Source organism: Clytia hemisphaerica, unplaced genomic scaffold, assembly GCF_902728285.1.
Source record: "Clytia hemisphaerica strain Z4C2 unplaced genomic scaffold, Clytia hemisphaerica genome assembly, whole genome shotgun sequence".
Taxonomy (NCBI): Eukaryota; Metazoa; Cnidaria; class Hydrozoa; order Leptothecata; family Clytiidae; genus Clytia; species Clytia hemisphaerica.
In genome coordinates, this window is record NW_027103918.1 from 10212 (window position 1) to 27841 (window position 17630).

Genomic DNA, 17630 nt, shown 5'->3' on the forward strand with positions numbered 1-17630 from the left:
CTATTTTTCTTCTTTCCAATGAAATAGGAATGGTTATTTTAAAAATTTTAGATTTCGAGAAAATTAGTTTCAAAGAGAGAAACTTTTTTGTGGCGCACCCGGTAGAATGATTAAGCTGGATGGCAGACAGCAGCCCGATTTCTCAAAAACTATAGACAAATGGATTTTTCTTTGACAGTGGTAATGGGAGCAAATTTTCTTATGCGATTAAAACTTCTGTAAGGCAATCCCTGCTTAAGTAATGTTTGTCAAAAATGTTGCATTTTATCTTTAGAAAGTTATCTTGGAACCAGTGTTAAGAATGCTGTTGTCACTGTCCCTGCCTATTTCAATGATTCCCAAAGACAGGTAAGTTCTTGATGTTAGTTTAAGTGTGATCATGAAATGATTCGATTATGATTCAATTTCATGGCTATTGAATTCTATTATCTTAAATATTGTTATCTTTGCAAGCACATAATTTGTTTTTTTTTTATGAAAGATCAAATATTTCATGTTTTATCCTTTAGGCTACCAAAGATGCTGGCAAGATTTCAGGATTGAATGTTTTGCGTGTAATCAATGAGCCAACTGCTGTGCTTGCTTTTGGGCTAGAGAAGAGTGATGGAAATGTAAATATTCTTTGAATATCTCAGCTCTTTCTAACCAATATTGCTTTATCAGAACTTAAATTCCTCCTGAAATATTTTACTTCTCTTTAGTATAAAGAACTACTGTGCTCAGACTAACACTTAATTTTCTTATTGTTTAGTATTGCTGTTTACGATTTGGGAGGTGGTACCTTTGATATCTCAGTTCTTGAAATCCAAAAGGGTGTATTTGAAGTAAAGTCAACAAATGGTGACACCTACCTTGGTGGTGAAGATTTCGATATGGTCTTGTTGGAACATCTTTGTCAAGAATTCAAAAAAGATGTAAGTACCGATAGTTCTCTACACTAAATATATCATACTGTGTCCGATTTCAGATTTGGCCAGGTAGCTCAGTTGAACATATGACTTGTCCCCAACACTGCCGATTCAGTGAATAAGTAGCTTAGATTAACAAATCTGATCTCAGTGATTAGAAACGGGCAGTGGAGAACATTCAGCATCTGATCTTAGCGCATAATAGAAAAGAAAAGGGAATTTACTCCCTAATCCTCTCATTCAATTCTTGCAAATTCCGAAGATTTGCTGATTTCGTGAAAGTTTCTTTTTGCAAAAGTTCTTCCCCTAAAGTACAACTTTTAGAATTCATTTCCTAAAAAAGCATTCCTTCTACATTTCAAATTCTTTAGACTGGTATCGATATCAAGAAAGATAACATGGCTCTCCAAAGATTACGTGAAGCAGCTGAGAAAGCTAAATGTGAATTGTCATCTGCTCAACAAACTGACATCAACTTGCCTTACCTAACCATGGATGCTACTGGACCTAAACATATGAATATGAAATTAACACGATCTAAATTTGAACAAATTGTTGGATCCCTCATCCAACGTACTATTGAACCATGTAAGAAGGCTGTTAAAGATGCTGGTGTTTCCACTGGTGAGATTGGAGAAGTTTTACTTGTTGGTGGTATGACCAGAATGCCCAAGGTACAAGACACAGTTCAAGAAATCTTTGGTCGTAAACCCTCTAAAGCTGTAAACCCAGATGAAGCTGTTGCAATCGGAGCTGCTATTCAAGGAGGTGTTTTAGCTGGTGAAGTTAAAGATATTCTTTTGTTGGATGTTACCCCATTATCTCTTGGTATTGAAACTCTCGGAGGAGTCATGACCAAACTAATTAACAGAAACACTACTATCCCAACCAAAAAGAGTCAAGTTTTCTCAACTGCTGCTGATGGCCAAACACAAGTAGAAATTAAAGTACATCAAGGAGAGCGTGAAATGGCAGCTAATAATAAAATGTTAGGACAATTTTCTTTAGTGGGTATTCCACCAGCACCAAGAGGTGTTCCTCAAGTTGAAGTAACTTTTGATATTGATGCTAATGGTATTGTGAATGTATCTGCACGTGATAAGGGAACTGGCAAAGAACAACAAAGTAAGTTTTATAGAATTATATTTTAGGCCTGCGCTCGGCTACGCTTTTCCAGAAAATGTATTTGCACTCTCTCAACGTAGCGATAAGCGGAAGTTTACCTTTTTTTTACAAATCCAAATCCAAATGTTTTGTTAGTATGATGTTCGCGATAATCCCCCCCCCCCCCGTAACGAAATTTTGTACATCTAAATTAAATCTGTTATTTGAATTTTCTTAGACGTGAGCCATATGAACGACTGCTGGTGTGCAGTTACAGTGTTCAAAGTTTTTCCGTCTTAGACGGATTTCCGTCTCAGCGAGGTACAAAAAAAGGCTCTTCCGTCTCCAATTTCAACAAAAATTCTGTAAAACATGAAGAATCTGGCCAGATTTGTTGTTCAAAGTCCATTTCCGTCTGTGATGAAAAATTTGCTTTGACCACTGGCAGTTAAATTGTTACTATTTGTTTGTAAGAATCAAAACAAATTATTTGATTAACTTTTTTGATTTTTTTTATTTATCAGTTGTCATCCAATCTAGCGGTGGTTTGAGCAAAGATGATATTGAAAACATGGTCCATGAAGCTGAGAAATTCGCCGAAGAAGACAAGAAGAAGAAGGATATCATTGAAACCATTAACCAAGCTGAGGGTGCTATCCATGACATCGAAAGTAAAATGGAAGAATTCAAAGACCAATTACCCGCTGAAGAGGTTTGTTTATGTCTTTACATTGCTACCATCATCTGAAATATGACTTATTTATTTTTATGACGTAAAGTTTTAGTAGTCAAATGTACATACTTTATAAGCTTACGTTCATAACAATGTAGGTGGTTTTCCGGATGAATTAGAGTATGTCCTTATCTCTGGGAGAAAAAACGTTTTTATCCGACACTTATTTTCATCAATTTGTAAATTTTCATAATGCAGGTCGAGGAATTGAAAAAAGAAGTCGAAACCGTTCGCGAAAAATTAAACAATAAAGACAATATCGAATCTGCAGAAGAATTACGAGAAGCATTCCAACAATTACAACAACGTTCACTCAAACTTTTCGAAGTGGCATACAAAAAGGTACTTAGATGATTATCGCCTCTATTTGAAAGGCCTTGATTTTGAAGCATACTTTTGTGATTAATTAAAAGCTTCCATTTGAATGATTCCGTTGATTTCCGAGAAATTCTGAATAGCATTTTGTTCATGAAAGAGCTTTAACATTTTCGGTGCTTATAAGAAAGGACTAAAAAACGGAATAATATTGCGCGAAGGTGTCTGATCAAGAAATTCTAAAAGTATCCCTGCAAAGTCTCAGATCCAATCTTACAATTTTTTTGTTTACAATTTTTTTAGATGGCTGCTGATCGCGAGGGTTCATCCTCATCAGGAGAACAACAACAACAATAAACCAAAATGAGAGAAGAAAAATGAAAATGTTTTAAAAACACTTCTTCAGTTGTTATTCTTCAAGAACACTCACATTGGCAGGCCTGTGTTATTTATGGATGGGAACGTGAAGAGAACCTCAAATTTTAAGGTTGCTTTCTGGTTGGAACGATTGTCCAAGTTTAAAGATGAACGTTGGAAAGAAAGAAACAGTTTAACTTGTTGACAAAAATAAAAGAACTGAACTGTCGAAATTTTCGTTGATTCTAACCCGCTTTGCTTCCAGTTTGGGTTGTATAGCAATTCGTTCCCACGCCTTCGAATTCACCATATAGTAATGGAAATATCAGGATCAGCCTCAACCATGGCTCGACATTGGTTTTTTTCACCCCCTTTCCACGCTCAATCGACACTGGTGTATAATGATTCGTGACAACCTCTACCACACTATGCCAACCCACCTGGATACTAAGCGGGTTCGAAAAAGCAAAATACGAGAGGAAAGTGAATTGTTTTTTTAAATTAGATAATTATTTTTATTTTTTTCGCTCGAACGTGTAATATACAAATCGATTTTCAGAATATACTTTATAAGTACGTTTATAATGCTTCACAAATTATGCAAGACTAAAATCATCAGACTCTTTTTACCATCGCACTTGTTTTTTTCGAAATATTTAGACATTTTTTTATAAACCAGTAATCTTCTGGAGATTCTTAAAATCACTTTAGACCTTGTTTTCAAAATATTTCTGCTGAGATATCTCAACGACCGTGAAGCACTCTATTTCAGTTTTTTTTAACTGCATGAACTTTTTTCCATACAAACATATCTTTTTTGGGGTCAAACAAGCTTATTCATGATGCTGTCGTAGATCTGCCTTGTAAGATGGTGCAAAACAAATGTCTTAACCCTATTTGGACCGGGGGAGACTAAACATACACAAATTTTTCCTTACACTTTTAAAAATATAGCTATTGCCATGAACTTCACAAGTTTTCCTAACAGGGCTAAGATTACTACCAAATTTCTGCTTAAAAGCTTCCTAACGGTCATGATTTTCAAAATTTACAATTTGATATGGCAACAATTTCGGTGGCATGAACCTCATCATCAAAAACCGGGATTTCTGGGATTTTTTATTCTGCTTCTTGGTGAGTTAAAAAGAAGCCAAGTAGTTTAAATGAGAAGAAAACTTTGAACATTTTAACATATCCTTACTCCAGATAGATGGATAGATAGCCTGCTGGTATCTAAATTGCCTACCTCATTTTCTTCCAAACACCATTACTTGAACAGTTGGGAGAATCGAACTTACTTGAACAGTTGGGAGAATCGAACAAGTAAAGTTCGAGTAATTCCTTAGACTAGAGTCTACTTTTGGCTGAACTTTGCTTTTTGATTTTTAAGACGCTGATTCCAGTGAAGTAGACTAGGACTAGGAGCGTTTGGCGAGGTCGCCATTTTGAGAAAAAATGTTAAAATAAATCCAAATAGCAATAAAACTACTAGACAATCCCATCGTCTACACACGATCACTGAAAAAGGAATACATGTTTTTTTTTTATAAGCAAGTGTATGCCCCTTGGTCAGGCTCGTGTATGCTTAAGTTCTCAAAGCATCCAGGCATAGATTATGCTTATGATTCACCTCGAGCCAAGCTTTTAGTGAAATTTCAGAAATAAGAAACATTTGTTCAGATTTTGGGAGCAGTGGAATGTTGGAAACCATGGAAAAGTTTTTTTTTACTTAACCTCTACCAAACCTTTTTAAACAGATAAAAATGACAACTTGAAAAATATTTCAGGCTGACATATATGCTTATGTTGTGTTTAGAAATTCTACAAATCTGAGCCTTCATATGCTTATAAGCGTTATGCTTATAAAAAAAACATGTAGTTTAGGAGAGGCGTGATAAATTCGTGTTGTTCTAAAACTCTACCGCCACTTTTTTCCCGTCAACCGCCCTGACGCCCTAACTCTTTCCCGCGTTTACTGACCTCTAAATGGACGATAGCATCGTCTATAAAACTAGTTGAAAGATACGATCAAAAATGAGAAACAAACATCAATAATTACAGATTTGCAATCCCTTATTCTCAAATAAAAACGTTGCTTCATAATCATACTGTTTTTACCTTCAACTAAAATCAACTAAAAACAACTAAAATCTGGCGGACTTGCCTAGGCAAAAGCACATTAGTGAAGTTAAGTAAATCGGTAAAATCACGACGACCAACGATAAAATTTAACAGAGGCTAGTGATTTTCAACAAATCAAATTGTGTATTTTCACTAGCCCATTACATTTTTCGTCCGTCGTCGTGATTATCCTGGTATGCTTAAGAGGGGGGGTTTCAGGGGGTACCCGATTCCGCAATTCCGCCAATTTTTTCTCCAATTTCCGTCAAACCGTCTTAAATTGAACCAAAATTCCGTCACCGAAAATTCCTTTGAAATTCAATATTTTTGTCGAAAATTCCGCAAATTTTGAATATCTTTTACCAATTCCGAAATTCCGCAAATTTTTTTTGCTAAATTCCGTTTTTCCGCACTAAAATTGTCTAATTTTCCGTCTCCGTCAGAGAACCCAATTTCCGTAATTCCGTCTAAAGTTTCGTCAAATTCCGCCACTCCGTCCGAAAAAAGGGCCGATTCCGCTCCTCCGCCAACCATGAAACCCCCCCCCCCCCCCCCCCGCTTAACCTCAGTAATACCATATACTACCGGGCCACTTGATCGCTCCATCCAGTCTATAAAAAAAGCTTTAAGTGGACCATAGGCACGACCAGTAGGCATCGTAGTGTAGTGTTCACTTCAGTGACCACGGCTCCTGTGTGGGTGGTTGGGGTTATCGATTCCCTGCGTGTGCTGCGATGATTTGCTTGGCAAGTGAATGCACCTTCGCCCTGGCCAACCCATGCCATGTGAGGGAAATTGGGCAGACAGTTGTAATAGTCCACACAGGGAAGAGGGAGTCACGCCCCTCTAGTCCTTCATGTAAGTGGAGGGCTCGTTGTGTCAACGCCTGACTAAGTATCGAAGCGAGCAAGTGGTGGTCTGTAAAGATGTCGGCCCGGTTGCGACACGGTCTACTACTACTCCTAAGTGGACCCCGGGCTAATAATTTCGATTGAAGAAAAGTTCGAATTAGTTCGATTGAAGAAATATGTTCGAGAAGCTCGATTGAAGAAATGTTTTCCATGACATTTTCATAAATTAATGAATCTTGGACGTCGGTCTATATCATGTCCCTTTGAGACATTAAATAATTTTTTTACGAATATAATTACAGAATTAGTAGAAAGCAATTTTAATAAAATCTGCTGGGAGTTAATCACCATGGCAATAATTTCAAAAAACGTGGTAAGTGAAATTCCTGGCGAAATTTATGAAAGTGTTATTTCCTTCTATTTAGCAGCAAAAAATAAATAAAATCTTCCTATTCTATGAGGTGGTACGCCACCATGGTATTGAACTAGAATTGGCAGATTTTCAATTTTCAAACTTACTCGAACTCGAAATTGTGAGGAGTTCGAGTAATTTGTTTACTCGAACTTGACTGTTTGAGTAAGTTCGAGCAATTTCGATAAATTCGTCTAAAGTTCCAGTAATGGGGTCTCTGGTTTCTTGATGAAATATTGTTTGAATGAAAAAGCTGGAAAAAGCCCGAATTTTGAGCTGTGTACACGGCGTGCGTGCCGTACGGTACACGGCGTACCTGTTTCTTCGTTAGCGGCTTTCTGTCTTGGTCTGGAAAATTACTGTTATGACCTGTTTTCATTGACCCGCGGTCTGTAAAATGTACCTATTTTCCGTAGAACGCCTCCTCGCAAAATTTGAAAATTTGTAGTTGGCTGAAGTTGGTCAAGCGGGAAACACTGAACGGAAGAATCATTTTGGGTCAACTAAAAGATCATCTTTCAGAATGAATACAGATGATGTTCTTGCTGATGTTAAGTCATCCATGACTCAAAGAAAAGCTAGACGTTATTCAGAACCAGGTAGAGGGAGGAGAATACGATGTCCTGAAGAAATTTTGCGTGATATACGAGGCTTGAAGCTTCGTCAAAGAGTTTCACTTGTTTTGGGTGATGAATTGCTCAAAGATGAACTCGAGCAAACCATTCGAAATAGCACTGTGAATGGAGTTACAAGAGCTGATACCATAAGAACTTTTCAAGACTTTTTGATCCCACAAGCTCAGCCAAACTTTGTAAATATTGGAGGAGGTATAGGATCTGCTGGAACAGGAATGGTTGTCCTTCCAGTCAATGATATCAAAGGAAACGGAACAACAAGTTACAACATCAATGAAAGACAGCTAAGAAGTAAATTAGCTGCAGTTTATCGCTTGGTTGACTTACTAGGATGGTCTGAATCTATCTACAACCACATTTCTGTAAGATAATCTTGTTTTATTTATATACATTTTCAATGTTTGTGTCTGGATGTTTTTATATTTCATTCATAACATTTGACAGTTAGCTTAGTATTTAGTGTTTTTAGTGGATCTTTAGACATGTCCACAATGTTTGTCCAACACTTTATGTGAGCTGTCATGTTGTTTTTTTATTTCTATTCTGGGTTATATATTTGTCAAAACCATCTATACACATGGTTGACAGTTGTTGCTGAGATTACCCTAAAGCTTTGATGTTTGATAAAAAGTAATCCAGCTTTTATAATTTGATCCCTAATCTTTTTTCAACTTCCTATTTACAAAGTGTCTGATATTGACTGAAGTCATTTTTGTGCTAGATTTTTTATGCCACAAGAAGGTTTAATTGTTATTAGCTACTATTTGAAAAGTTATTTCAAAGTATCAATAGATCACCATGTCAATTATCTGATGCCATGTCATGAATAAGAGGAAATAAACAAACTGTGATGTTTTATTCAAATATTATTAATCTGATTTAAAAGAAATTACAAACAAGCGAGTGGGTTGTAAATGTATGTTGTTTTCTATCGTGAGAAAAGGCTTAGAAAGACTTATGTTCATTAGAATATTGCATGCCTGTCTTGAAAGTCAAAGAAAAAAGTCTTATTCATTATTTTTCATAAAGGTGCTAAAAACAACAGTTTTAGAACATCTCAGTAAAATATTCACCCAGACATCCAAAATCTTAGACATTCAATATATTTAGATTTTGTTTTATAAAATCTCATCCAAATCACAATTTTACATAAAAGTGGGGAGACAGGAGTAAACTTTGGAGGACTGGAGTAAACTTTGAGAGACTAGGAACAAAGCACTTTCAAATGATAATCCCTATTTCTAAAACTAACTTCAAAGAGAAATAAGATTACATAACAATACAATTGCAAGGATCATTCAGGGCTTTTTGTTAAGTCCTTTAAAAAATTTCATAAATTTTGGTATGAAAAGCTTTTTTGTGAAAAAAATTGCAGAGAGAGCAGGAAAATGTGCACTTTTTAGTCTCTGACAGGTTCTGCTTTACCTTTCTAGAATATGAAACATGTATATACCATTGATTGTCTTAATGCGAGATAAAATTTCACGAGCCAAAAAAAGCAAAATTTTCTGGATTTAATTTTGCGAGTCAGAGTTTTCAAAAGTTTTGTGAGAATTTTAGTTCGCGAATGAGCCAGAAAGCCAGCAAAAATTGGTCTTTTTTGCTACTAATGGTGAGTTTTGACTGAATGCTCCACCAAAATGTGACTTTGACAATTTTGCGGTGGATTTACTTTCGTGAAAACGACAATCACAAAATTTAATCTCGCATAAGTTTATCCGATTAAATTACCATATCTATCCATCATAAAAGAACAAATAAGAGTATTTTTTATCAAATTTATAATTTTTATCAAATTTATAATTTTTATCAAATTTATAATTTTTTTAGGAATATATGCTAATTATGAGGTAATCTTCACACCATATTTTGCACTTAAGTTGTTTCAGCCTTCTGCTGGTGCCACAAGAATAGAGTTTTATCTTGTATTTTGTATCCCTTTGTTCGATAACTATTATTGGCAAGCTGGTGAAGGGATGAAAGATGATATCAGAAAAGTCAATATTCTTGATTTGGTACTTGCTTTCACACTTTACTTAAAAGATTTCTATTTAAACTGGTGGAAATGATTTCTTTTCCTTTTCAATTTCTATTGTTAAATTAGCAATAATTTAACAAAATTTTCACCAATATTCAGCAAATGAAAATGAATGAAATCTTCACATAACTTATCTTATTATTGATTGCTTTTAGGTTCGACTATCGAATGAATCAAATGAATACCTGATAAATCCTTTTGGACTCCTATTCAATGAAATTACAGCCTCTTCACTCGTTAAATGTGATGCTAGTGGAAATGTTGTGGATGAAGGCAGCACAACATTAGGTAACAATGGTATTCAGTATTTTGCAGAATTGTGCGAATTCTTTGAATAAGGTCCTGTTTTTTGTCAGCCTATTTTTTAAAAGGGAATTGTCATTTTAAGACTATTGTTTATAAAGATGGTATAATTTTTGAAAATAGCACTGACTGATAACCAAATTTAAACCACATGAAATAGTTAAGAAGTTTTTCTCTTTAGAATATTTTAAGCTCCAACCTGAATGAAAAAGCTATCCTATATTGAAAAGAGTTTGAAGGAGTAGGTTTAAAAGATATTCTTGATATTTTTTGGTGCTCAATTTTTAGGACTGAACAAGGCTGGATTTGTTCTTCACTCCACCATTCATGAATTTCGACCAGATTTGAATTGTATCATTCATGTGCATACACCTGATGTCATTGCTGTAAGGAAGTTATTCCTTTTCTCTTTTTACGCCTAGTTTTAGAGTAAAACTAATAAAATAAAATTTAACCATGTGTGTTTTTCATGATGGATTACTAAGATAAATCTGTCACATCCAAAATTTATTCTCCCCCATTTAATTGTTCCTCCTATTTCTTTATTTTTGAAAGTTATTATGTTTTCTATTCAGTTTTTTTAAGGTTTTCTATTATTGGTGATAAAATGTAGACTTTGTATTTTCATTACTTCTCTTCTTCCTTATAAAAAGCTCTGTGAAAACTCTGCAGATGTTTTTTAACTAGCACACACACAATTTTATTCCACTGTTTTATTGCTGTGAAGAAAAAGGGATTTTTTCAAAAATATCAGATCTCCATGTAGAAGAAAAAGGAGAAAATTGTGACTTTTTCTAAATGTCCCAATCAGAGAGCTTTATTTTTTTATCAACTGTAACTGAGCTATCATTAGCCCTTCCCCTAAATTAGCTCAGTTCTGAAAACCTATTATGGTGACTCATCATAAAAGTCTATTTTAAATAATCAATTTTAATAGGATGTCCTCTTAGAGCTTTCTGTACTATGTTTTGGAAAATCACTGTCTATTCCCTTGAATAATTCATTAACTTTTTGTCTAAGAGCCTAGGATGTTTATTTTCTCAAGCTTGTTTTTATAAATCTTTTGATAAGGCTTTTCCATAAACAAACTTTTAATGAGTAGGTGTGTCAGTCACTAAGGTCAACTTTGACATGAAATATGAGCAGTCTGACCTCTCGCAACAGTTAAAAATGCAATATTAAAAATACAGTATCCTTTAAAATTCAATATTCATCAATTCTTAGCATTTTCAAGGTTTTATTATGATTCCAAAGCAGTGCAGTGTTTTTTTTAAGCAATCCCCCCTTTAGACGATGGAATAAAAAAACTCAACTCAAAATAGCAAAAGATGATAAACATTTTCATTTGTTTCTTCAATTCAAGAGGGCTTATGGGTGATGAATTTCAAAAACACGTTCAATTGCTAACTATTTAAAAGTGCCTGCTTAGGCAAAAATGTGCTTAGCCTGGCCCCTTGATTTCTATCAGTATCAAGTCTTCTCTCATACTCTGTTAGTGGAAGCTTGATATCCCCACACTTTAATCCTCATTTTGATGGCTTTTCTGAAATTTCATTCATAAAAATGATAGAATTGTAAAATTTTCTTCAGGTATCATCAATGAAATGTGGCTTACTAAGAATCAGTCAAGAGTCGCTCGTTGTAAGTAATGTTATACTCGTCTCTGAATCTCAAAATGCCAACAGCCTTTGTGCAAAGTCTTCTGAAAGAGACATTTTTTTAACTTTTTACACCTCTCGTTATAGCTTGACAGGTCAGAAATGAAGAATTTATCATATAAAATAAAATTTGTCCTAACTAATGTAAACGTTTTTAGGTTGGCAATGTTTCATATCATGATTACAAAGGGATTCTCATCAATGAAGAGGAGAGAGAAAGCATCCAAAATGATCTTGGTACAGAGAACAAGGTAATCAAGGACTTCCCATGAAGAAAGGCTTGTGGGTGCCATGATAAATTCTAATATTAAAAACAGCTAGAAATTGTGTAGGTGCTGGCAGATAATAATAGGTGTATGCCAGTGTCTTTAAGCACCTAAACGGCCTGGCATTGCTACAGCATTTTGTTTCAAAAATTATTGAAAAAGTAATTTATTTGACTGGAGTCACCCACTTGATGAATACTTGGTGGGTGGTCAGTCAAATTATTTCATAAGGTTTATCTAAATTCTTGTTACTACAACTTTAGTGAGAATTTTTCTTTTCTTTTAGATAATGATATTGAGGAACCATGGTGCTGTTATTTGTGGCGCTTCGATTGAAAGTGCTTTCCATGATTTGCTCAATTTTATGGATGCTTGTGAAACTCAGGTAACAGACATTTTTCAAGTCATAAAGTTTTCATTTTACTAGAGCTTTCTGTTCGCTCTTTTGGCTTTTGGCATAAGAAAGGCTAAAAATTCGATTTTAATTGAAAGATCCCTAAAATGGAATTTGATTTTGAAAACTGAACTCCAGTAAGGAGATAGGATGTCCAAAATTTATTGAAAATAATAGTGAAATACTTTCTACACCTTCTTAATATGCACCTTTGTCTCAACAGAATTCTTCTTTAGAGCATGGAGGTATAAAGAAACATGAGATGTAAGCTATTCTAACTAAGCTCACCCTACGATTTAAAAAGTTACGATGTATGCATGCTCATAATCTCATATATCGTGCATTTTTAATGAGGTCTTTTATCCATAGTTGTGAAATCTTAATGGTTCATTTAAGCTTTAGAAATTAGATGAGACGAGATTTATTGTTTCTGCCATCAATGTAAGAAAATATTTGGACTAAAAAAGGCCTGTAAACTTGGTAATTCTTCATCAAATGATAAGATTTTTCTATCAATGTTTTCTTTAAGGTGATCTCTATTGCTTGATACTTTCCTCCAAAATTCTCCAGTGACTTTATGTTTATAAAATCTTCTGTCTGTGTGCTTATAAAGATATTCATTTTCTGGCTTGAAAAATATCTTTTCAAAAATATCTTTTCAAAACAAAATTTAACGCGTAACGAAATTAAACATAAACTTGTTTCGTGGACGAAGTTTTATTTATTTTTCGTATATTAGAAGGCTAGATACCTATTTTCAATACCTAGTTTATGTATGTGTGTTTTCAGCGACAGAGACAGTAAGGTTCTAATTTGACTAGATCATGACCAACTGAGGACGACGGTAAATCAGCACTTTTACCGTCCTCGATTTTGTGGGGCAGAATTGCGGGCTATTCCAAATCGCTTCAGTCACTTTACCGTCCTCAAAAGTGCAAATACATTAACTCGGTAATACTGATAGTAAGAATGTTCAGAGCAATCTGGAGTTCTACAGTATAGTAAGTCGTATTTTGTCGGGCGAGCCTAGTATTTTCTTTTGATATATTTTGATGATTTTTACCTGATTTTTTAAAGAGTGGATGTGGTCTATGATATATTATCATATATTATTGATATATTATTTATCATGCCTCGATTCAATATTTTTAGGTAAAAGCAATCCCAATCGGGCTGGACAACTTGAATATTGTGAGTGAGGAAGCGTTCCAACAAGTCCAAGATATCCAAAGGAACAACTGTAAGATCAATGTAACAGCTGAAGGGAAGCCGCAAATGAGTCTTGCTGATCTAACCTTTGAAGCATATATGAGATGGATGGACTCCCAAGGTTATCGCACCGGTTATGCCTACCGAGTTCCAGACTTGTTCACATCTCCACAAAAGAAGAAAATTCCAGCATCTCAAATCCCACCACACATGTCACCCGAGCAAATTAACCCTTACCAAGCGCTGTATGATTTGAAAGGGCCATCGATGAGTCGAGGTAATACGCATCGTAACCGCTTCAAATGGTTGAACAACCCAGTCCAATCAACACAGTACAAGAAGGAATTCATTCAAAAGCAACAACCACAAATTGAGGTAAGTTTTACTTCTTCGTCATATTCACCAGGAAGTTATGTAGCTTTAAAAACAAAATATCATATACCTTACTACCCATTGTCCCACTTTTTTCCGTGTTAAAATTGCACCAAAACCCATTTGTGTAGATTTGAATCGAGATGAAAAACCTTTCTTTTATACTATTTCAGCCTCCTATCTTGGACGAGGAACCTCCCATGACGAATGGACACATCGACGAACAAGTTACCACAGAAGTCTCCACGCACAACGATACCAAAGTTGTAACCAAGACAACCACAGTGACTGAAACACAAGTTATCACTGAAATCTCCGCTGGCAACAAAGACGCAAAGAAAGAAACGATAACTGTGATCAATGGAAGCACCAGTTCTCACAGCATAAGTCCCACAGAGGAAAGTAGAGAATCCGTGGTTCAGGAAGCTCCACAACCCAAAGTGGAAAACAAACAGCCAGTGGCCGCAGCCAGCCCCACCCGAAACGGCTCTGCTCCCGATATTTCATCGCCTTCTCATGAAAGTGTGAAGTCACCAAGTAAAGTGAAGAAATCTAAGAGTTTCAAGAATATGTTTGGTAAAAAGAAAGATAAAAAGGAAGGTAAATAGTGGGCTTAGGATTGTCCTCATACTTCTTTCAACATCAAAACGTATTATAAACATGAAGAGCTCAGATATTTTCATTCACGAGTTATGGGTAAGGAAAGTTATCACAATCTTATCCTGACCAAGATGGTGAGACAAGAAGAGATGAGACATTCGTTCACAAAAATGATCATGCATACAAAAAGAACTTCTTTATTTATTTAACTTTTCTGAATTGACAAAAGTATATATTTAGTAAGTATTAATATTCGTGACCAATTTCCATCTTTTTAAGACACATCGATGAATAAAGGGAATTTTTATTTTAGGCGATAGTGTTAAAACATTTTATAACATAGTTTTGTTTCTCAATCACTTTTAAGAAGAATCTCCTTTTTATTGTAGCAGGATAGGTCACGAGCCAGCCTTTTTGATATTGAAAGTATTTTTCTGAATTAGAATAGTCTGAAAAGGAGGGGTCAAATTTATCATTTTGAGCTTTTCATTTTTATCATAGATGTTTAATTTTATTTTGTAAAATTTTATCTCAAGAAATTATTATAATTAATCTATATCAAATAATAGAGATTTTATCGCGTATTATTATCCTTTTTTATTCACTTTTTATTTTTGTATGAAATTCTTTAGTGTACATATAGCTTTATTTGTGAGTTTTGTTTTAGTATAATTTTTACGTTACTTAATAACATCGACCGAGTGGCCATTTTTCGCCCCTAACAAACAGGCTATTAAAAATTTACGTTATTTTTTGCACTTAAAAAAGTGAATTAATATAAATAATAAGTAGAGCATTGTCTAAAACAAAAGATAAAATTAATTTATGGAATTATATTTTTCACGCTTTCTTTCTTTGACCTGGAATTTTTTTCTCCCTTTTCCCGAAGGTTGAACTCATAAGACGATCTTTCTTGTGTCAGTACAGTAGTAGGAATATAAAGTGTGTCCGGAAAAAAAGCATAAAATAATTTTAATAGATGAAATAAAAATCCTCCTAATCTGTCCTAATTTGTAGGTATTTTATGACTATGTTTCTTTTTTTCAAAAACCCGTTTTTAAAGTACCTAGGAGTAGATTCCTGATTGAATGAGCACTGGGGTAGAAGATAAGGAAATTATTTAGAAGTTAACTTATTACCCTGGCCAAGTTTTCAAAGAGAAAATATTCTCAACTTCATTTTAGCTAGAATCTGACAGTGTATGTGTGTATGTATGTAGTATGTCTGTCCGAAAACTTTGGGGCTCGCTTTGGGGCAGGTTGGAGGCTTCAAAAATGATCAGAATTGATTGAAATTTGGCACACTTGTTCCTTGGGTGAATATCTGGGGATATTTTTTCATTTTTAAGAGCGTGGTCACGAGTTTTCGCCAAAACGAGGCTAAATTTTCGGGGCAGGCTGGAGAATTCAAAAATGGTCAGATTTAGTTGAAATTTGGCACACTTGTTCCTTGGGTGAATATCTGGGGATTTTTTTTCATTTTTTGAAAAATTTTCATTTTTAAGGGCGTGGTCACGAGTTTTTGCCAAAACGAGGCTAAAACTTTGGGGCAGACTGGAGACTTCAAAAATGGTCAGATTTGGCTGAAATTTGGCACACTTGATCCTTGGGCGAATCCCTATGGGTGGTTTTCCATTCTTTTAAATTTCCATTTTAAGGTCGTGGTCATGAGTTTTTAGTTGAAATTGGTTACAATTTTACAATTGGGCCTTCGAATGATTTAAAAACACTGAACCTAAGCATCTCCGAGTCTGTTTTCAAGTTTTTGTTTGCTTATAAAAAACATGTATCCCTTTATCCCTACACAATACCGCACTCCCTGTCTTATGATAACCTTTTTTTGCTTTTTGAATTGAAAACCGCCCTTTCGATACAGCTAAAATTTCGGGCGGCAGGGTGGCGGCTAGCATATATCCCGCATGGTATACCCGCAGTCATTAGATTACCCCGTGTTATGGTCTGTAAATTATACAATTTCACAAAATGTAAACAACTACCACAACAACAAGATCAGATGGGGGATTGGCAGAGATCACGATTTCGCCAGTTGGACAAAAATTTTTTGTATTTCTCTTTCTCAGACATCATCTTTCATTATAGTTTTGTGAGTATAGTAGTTTTATATAGTTTGTTTTGGACTGTAACAACTGCCACTGAATTACTCTCCTTAATTTCTGAAATAGACCTTAAATAATAAAAAATTATTTCAAAGATAAAAAGCGTTTAACCAGGGACCTTGTTGCAGATTGAAGTGCAGTTTTAGAAACTATACACGTGCTCTAATATTTGTATAAGGTACTACAAAGGGATTAAGTATGTAAAATTTTTATTAAGAAAAAAGTAGGGTTTTTAGCCATTTCATTGTGCAAAAAACTTTGTTTGCTAAGGCTAAGGAGGGGGGAGCCTTCCAAACTCAGACTCTTACCACGGCACGGAAAGCATCAAATGGACGTTTTAATTTCGAACTCCTATCCCCTTCAAATAACGTCAGCCGTGGCAATCAAACTTGATCTCAAAATATTCAACCCTTTTCCCATCGCTCACTGTGGGCCGCGCAGGCCGTCAAGCAAAGAGAACCCGAGGCATTAATAAACATTGGGCTGTTTGTTATGGTTTTCAAAACAGCCAAAGCAATCAAAAACAAAAATGGCGAATAGACCTTTTCGCCTTTCCATCCGCCATATTGAACTGTATACAAAAATCATGGTGGCCGAATTGTTGTGGTGAAATTCCCTAGTCTAGAAAGTATGTTTGTTTGTTTATCTTTTTTGAGATTATAGAAGAAGAATAAACTATGTACATAAGGTTTAACCATGGGTGGTTTTCGAGCTATGTACACTTCTATACGAAGAGAAAAAAAAAAATTAACTAGAAAAGAAAAATATGCAAAAAGAAAGTATTAATATAAAACTTACATGCATAATTGGCATTATATTAAGGTGTAATCTTGGTGAAGAAAGATTTAGGAAGGCACAATTTCCACATTCAACATAAAAAACAAAATAGACCTTTTCGCCTTTGCGTCCGCCATATTGAATTGTATGCAAAAATTTAGGTGGCCGAATTGCCGTGGTGAAATTCCCTTAGAAAGTATGCAAAACATATGCAAGTTTACACAAAGATTAAAAAGACAACAAAGCATCTTATAAATAAATATTATAATCATTAGAACAATAAAAGATGGAATTTCTTAATCCAAAAGGAAATATTTACAGAACAACAAAAGCCTTTTAGGAATTTGTTCTTAAAGACATTGCATATTCTGTTTTCATGCCATAAAAAAATTCCACGAAGACGGAGTACACACATCAAACTTTCAAAACACGCAAACTGAAAGCAGTAATTATGACGTCAC

At 34.8% G+C, this 17630-nt stretch overlaps 2 protein-coding genes across 2 annotated transcripts; both read left to right on the forward strand.

Annotated features, from left to right (window-relative positions):
• Positions 1–746: 746 nt before the first annotated feature.
• On the forward strand, positions 747–3725 carry LOC136809655 (stress-70 protein, mitochondrial-like; the record flags this gene model as incomplete). Its single annotated transcript, XM_067066201.1, has 5 exons — positions 747–914; positions 1280–2033; positions 2537–2724; positions 2944–3087; positions 3364–3725. Coding segments are annotated over 5 exons (1308 nt in total), but the record flags the coding sequence as incomplete, so codon positions are not given.
• Positions 3726–7225: 3500 nt separating this feature from the next.
• Positions 7226–15110, forward strand: LOC136809568 (alpha-adducin-like). Its single transcript, XM_067066101.1, has 8 exons — positions 7226–7798; positions 9630–9762; positions 10066–10163; positions 11368–11418; positions 11594–11686; positions 11988–12086; positions 13248–13679; positions 13850–15110. The coding sequence occupies exons 1-8, from the start codon at positions 7325–7327 to the stop codon at positions 14282–14284; spliced, it is 1815 nt and encodes a 604-aa protein (XP_066922202.1). The 5' UTR covers positions 7226–7324; the 3' UTR covers positions 14285–15110.
• Positions 15111–17630: the final 2520 nt, after the last annotated feature.